Source organism: Phaethon lepturus, unplaced genomic scaffold (genome assembly GCF_000687285.1).
Source record: "Phaethon lepturus isolate BGI_N335 unplaced genomic scaffold, ASM68728v1 scaffold5860, whole genome shotgun sequence".
Lineage (NCBI taxonomy): Eukaryota > Metazoa > Chordata > Aves > Phaethontiformes > Phaethontidae > Phaethon > Phaethon lepturus.
The window spans coordinates 3,821-9,253 of NW_010511042.1; the positions used below are offsets into that span (position 1 = coordinate 3,821).

The 5,433-nt window shown below is 36.3% G+C and overlaps 1 protein-coding gene across 1 annotated transcript; it reads left to right on the forward strand.

The window, feature by feature from the left end:
* Positions 1-345: 345 nt before the first annotated feature.
* LOC104617248 (armadillo repeat-containing protein 2-like) lies at positions 346-4,428 on the forward strand (the record flags this gene model as incomplete). The annotated part of the gene is made up of 3 exons (XM_010282516.1): positions 346-563; positions 1,864-1,936; positions 4,260-4,428. Coding segments are annotated over exons 1-3 (460 nt in total), but the record flags the coding sequence as incomplete, so codon positions are not given.
* Between the last annotated feature and the right edge of the window lie 1,005 nt (positions 4,429-5,433).

A 5,433-nucleotide genomic window follows, 5' to 3' on the forward strand; every position in this document is an offset into this window, starting at 1 on the left:
TTTTCTATAGTGTTGGAGAGAGTACCACGTTTAGCATAGAAAGCACTGTGGTACTGAGTGTGGTGTATTTTAGCTCCCTGTAAAAAATTAAAGGTCCTCTATGTCATGTACTTTCTGCCTTTCTTCAATATTTTCCTACACAACTGAGAAATAGTGAGGGAAATGCAGTATCAATGAGCTTTATTTTCCACTGCTTTACCACTGTCTAAGATTTTGTTATAATGTCCTTTTTAACTACATTGAGGTAGCATAAACATTGATGAATTAATAGTTTGTAATTTTAAACTAGCATTATATTCTGTGCCTTCTGTATAGTATTCTTCCTGTGCACTACTTTGCAGAAGAATGCAAGCTTCAGAGAATAAAACCACAGAAAAGGCAGAACCATTCTACAGGCTTTCAGTGCCAAAGCAGAAGACCAGTTCTGAGATTATAAATGAAGCCAGAAATGTTCTACGAACAGTAAGAACTTGGAGACCATTTACACCTACAGAGGATCAAAGGAAACTTTTTGGACCTGGATCCTCACGACCTCTTCAAAATAGACCCCCTTCAGTTTTTAGGTACTGTGGCTTTAAGATTTTTTTCAAATATCCTTTAGTGGCAAGAGATTTGATTCTGTAATTATGTTTCCAGTGATATTTTTTCCCTGTGTTAATCTGTATTCCTAATCACATCTTTTGCGTTCTTCGAATGATCCTTACTGTTGGTGTTAATCTACATGTCCAGGAAGTTCCTGTGGATTAGAGCTACTAGATGCAGTCATTACACTAGTTTTGTATGTGGAGAATAGTATAGGAAAATGGTCTGTAACTCACCTTTTCTCTTAAGACAATGTATGCTTTTAATTGAGATATTTTCCCTAGAAACTGTGAAAGATGGTTTTATTTCCACGTAAACTGTATGCTAGATCTTTTTTCAGAGCTTTCTCAGATCTTTTAAAATACAAAATTGTAGGTCTTGGAGTTTGAAATGCTCATTTTTAAACAAAATTTATACTACTTCAGAATTATTTCTGTGTGGAGTTTTGTTACCTAGCAAAATTCACAGAGCTCAATAGATCTGTCTTTTTTGACAAAAGAGGAAAAAAAGTATATTGGGCTTTTTACATCCATTTTCCAGGTAATTTTTTAGCTCTCCTTGTATGCCAATTCTGTAATGACTGTAGGGAGGAGATATGAGCTGTATGTGTAATGTTAGGTGTCAGGCATGCCAGAAAGGATGCTGAAACATGTTTGAATGACCTTACAAGTAAGTCAGTGTCCATGCTGTTTTCATGGAAGCATGACTTCAGGCACTCTGTGTATCAGATATTCCTTACTGCATGGTGGTGTGCCCTTAGAACTACTTACAGGAGCCTGAGAGTGACTTGACTGTTTGTTGGTGACCAGGTAATGAGGCCACTCTGGCTGACATCCATGCTTGTTCTGTCTGCTTCTCCTATGTATGGGAAGGGGCATACTCATGCCTGCGCAAACTTGGGTTTTCTGCCCTGTGCTGTTCTGCAGCTTGTGTCAGAAAACTTGGGCACTAACCACAGTTGGGTTTGTGCATGAATTTAGGCTTATGTTAGAGAATTGTTATACATGTGTATGAAATAAATTGTATCATGGCAGGTGTGCAGATGATGTTGTAGTTCTTCTCCCTTGATGCTGCTGAATTCCCAGATATGAAAGTTAAATAACATTCATGGAAAAAGTGATGGTGTAGAATTGCTCTGCCACTCTTCCTTTCATCCTCATTTTCCCATGTTCATTGGCAAAGGGAAGAAGTATGCAGTTAAAAAAAAAAAACACCTCAAAACAAACCAACCACAAAACACTGTCTGCTTTATTCATACTTTGTTTAATTTCCTTATGCTAGTCTTCATGCATCCAGTTTTGATTTGCCTGAATCAAGACCAGTGTCTGGTGTTCGTCTTAGCCCACTGGATCATGTGAGTACTCTGGAAATAACTCTACAATACTGCAATACTGACATAAAAACGTCTGTATCGTAGTGTTAGGAAAAGATATAGTTTAAATAGGTTGGGGAGAAATGGAAGCCTGTTGTAAAGTTATTCTGAGACTTATAAAGTTAGTTTTGTCATTTTTTCCCCCAAATAAGCCTGAAAATAATTTAAACTATTTAAATATTGCTATATTGCATTATAATTCTAAGTGACATTAACAAGAATCAGAAGACAGACACTTGAGTCAGCTTTCTTGTGTAAGACTACTAAAATAGAAAAAGTCAACATGAGCCAACAATGTGCTCTTGCTGCTAAGAAGGTGGTTAATGGTATCCTGGGCTGCATTAGGAAGAGTGTTGCCAGCAGGTTGAGGGAGGCGATCCTTCCCCTCTACTCAGTATTGATAGGGCCATACATGGAGTGCTAGGTCCCGTTCTGGGCTCCCCAGTACGAGAGAGACATGGAGCAACTGGAGAGACTCCAGAAGGGCCACAAAGATGATGAAGGGACTGGACTGTCTCTCCTGTGAGGAAAGGCTGAGAGAGCTGCGACTGTTCAGCCTGGAGAAGAGAAAGCTTAGGGTGATCTTATCAATCTATATAAATACTTGAAGGGAGGGTACAAAGGGGGCAGTTTCAGGCTCTTTGTAGTGACAGGACCAGGGAAAGTGGGCACAAACTGAAACAGAGGAGATTCCCTCTGAACTTAGGAAACACTTTTTCCACTGTGAGGGTGATGGAGCACTGGCACAGGTTGCCAGGGAGGTTGTAGAATCTCCATCCTTGGAGATCTTCAAAACCTGTCTGGACGTGGTCCTGGGCAGCTGGCTCTAGGTGGCCCTTCTTGAGCAGGGGAGTTGGGCAAGATGACCTCGAGAGGTCCCAGTGAACCTCAGCCATTCTGTGGTTCTGTGATTAATAACTTGTAAGTAACTAGGTTGACTGTACTTTCTATTTGACTTGCGCATCTGTAAAATGTAATGATTGTATTTTATTTAAAAAACAGGTAGAGGTACTTGTAAGAACTCCTTTTTCCCCTCTGTGAAAATTTTGAATTGTTTTCAATTTATAAGTGTATCTGCTCTTTCAGGTTTTTTATATTTAACCTTTTAAATATAAGATTAAGTCATGATCATTTTTTAGTACCTGAGAGAACAGAGCATGCTAAAACAGTTAAGTATGCTTGCTGTATATATCGTTTCTTCAAGACAGTCATCTAAATGTAGCATTCTTTAGGAAATTAGGGGCAAAAATTCCAATAAATGTTACACTTAAGTAATTTTGATAAGTTAATGTATTTATAAGAATTAAATTTAAAAATTCTAACCATACTTATAGTTAGACTAAATATATCTACAATTGGATTTAAATACGGGTATTAAGTTTTCATTTATCTTGTGTGAGAGTGGAAGAAAAACCTAGAGAAAACTACTGTTAAGACCAGGGCAAAACCTGCCTTTTCTGCTTTACCAAGGGAAAAAAGTTAATACATTGTCAATGTAGAGCTTGTATTAGTCATGGTGGTTGTGGGGAGTGGGTCTCACCTCTTGGGTATCTTCAGCTAATACTGGGGAGAGCTCTGAAGGATTAGACTGGAGACTTTCTAATGGATCCTTTATTGTAAGGAAACTGGAGACAACCTTGGTGAAATGCGTTTATGTAGGGTGCAACAAGTGTTTTGTACCGGAGGTTCAGGGGGTTGGTGACATCCTCTAAGATGCAAGATACTGACATAAATAAAACTAGAACTTGCATGTTTCTGGATCAGCATGGTTTGTCTCAGTGTGATAGGAAGTGGTACATATGATATGAACACATTTGAACTGTTTGGGAAATACTACTTTAGTGATCAAAAACAAATCATAAAGGATAGATGTGCCTCTAGAATTGTTAGCGCAAGTCTTTGGCACAACATTTTTTTTTTTTTTTTTTTTTTACAATAGTCATACTGCAGATGATGTTAAATGAGTATTTATGAGGGAAATAAATAATTCTGAGTTTCAGTTGCTCTACTTAAGCTAATTTTTGTTTGTTTTCTCATGTTTGCACCCCTGAATGTTTGCTTTTAAATGGCTTTCTGTGGTCGTAATGGTATAGATATCTGGCTCGTTCAGTGGAATGGTATTATTATATTCCGGATATGAAAATGAAAATTTCTTAATGAGCAAATCTATGAAACTTTTATCTATTTGATTCTGAACTTAACCCTTTGTATAAATAATTTGGCTTTCTTTTCATATAATTTTTGCTTATATGAAAATGAAATTATCTGTGCTTGAATTAAAATGTCTTCTTTATCTTTGTCACAGAGGCCAATACTGGTCACTTTTGCAAAAGATGACGATTCTTCCATTTCCTTTCCAAAGCCTCCTGCCGATGCTGCAGAGGTTAGAAAAGTCAGCAGTGCTCGGGCACGGTTATTTAGAAGAACTTCTCAGGGAAATTTCCTTTCTGCTAAAATGGTTCCTCCCAATCAGAGTAAGAATGTTTTGATACATGTTATTTCCTAGAAAAATAACTGCATGATGGGTTTTAATGCCATTAATTACATGAATTATTATATTATATTATATTAAAGGACCTGCATGTCCTTTCAGGGTAAATTTAAAAAATATTTAAATGGCTTTAAGGCAGTTTTGAAAATGTGATTTCCAAAAATGATACTGGCGTTCATTTCTGAAAGTGAGTTGAAATCTACTCAAGTGCCTTTTTTTCCTATAGATTTCTAAGTAATGGAATTTTTACTGAAAGTTTTCTTTAATAGGTAAAATGAACATTAAATACTCAAATGTTTAAAGAGATTAGGAGATTCTATGATAGATTATTGAGCATAAAAGGAAGAATAAAAAGGAATGATATGTCTTGATAGGCCTCCAACTAGATCATGTTTGTTGTTAAGAGTTTAATTAGTGGAAACTTAATAAAGGTCACTGAATGTGGGATTTAAAAGTAATTTTCTTGCAGATGGGAAATGACTTGACATCTTGGTTTCCTGCACATTAGTTTATAATAAAACATGCTGGAACTTTGTCTTTAATGAAGACTCATTTGTAATAAAGATGTTCTTACATTGCCTGGGATTGTTACTTTACTGAATATCTCACTTGTTACATCATTGCAAAATAAGTCTTATAGAAAAAGTACTGAACTTTACTTCATTATTATGTACATATTCTATAAATATATATTTATATCATGTACCCCTATATGTAGTTTAATCCATTAGCCTTAATAATTTGATGTTAATAATTAGAGAAGTTGAGGACCTAATGTAGTTATAGCCCAAGTTTCCCTCTTCTCCACTTTGGGGATCATGCAAATGTTCACATACGGTTTTTGTGCAGGTTCTTATCATGTGTACATAAAAAGATAGAAGATTAACAGCTGCCTTTTGCTTGAGTTCCTTCATACTATTCAGATTCTGAAATATAATCACTTATTATCACTTATTATTACTGCAGAGGGATCTGGACAGGCTGGATC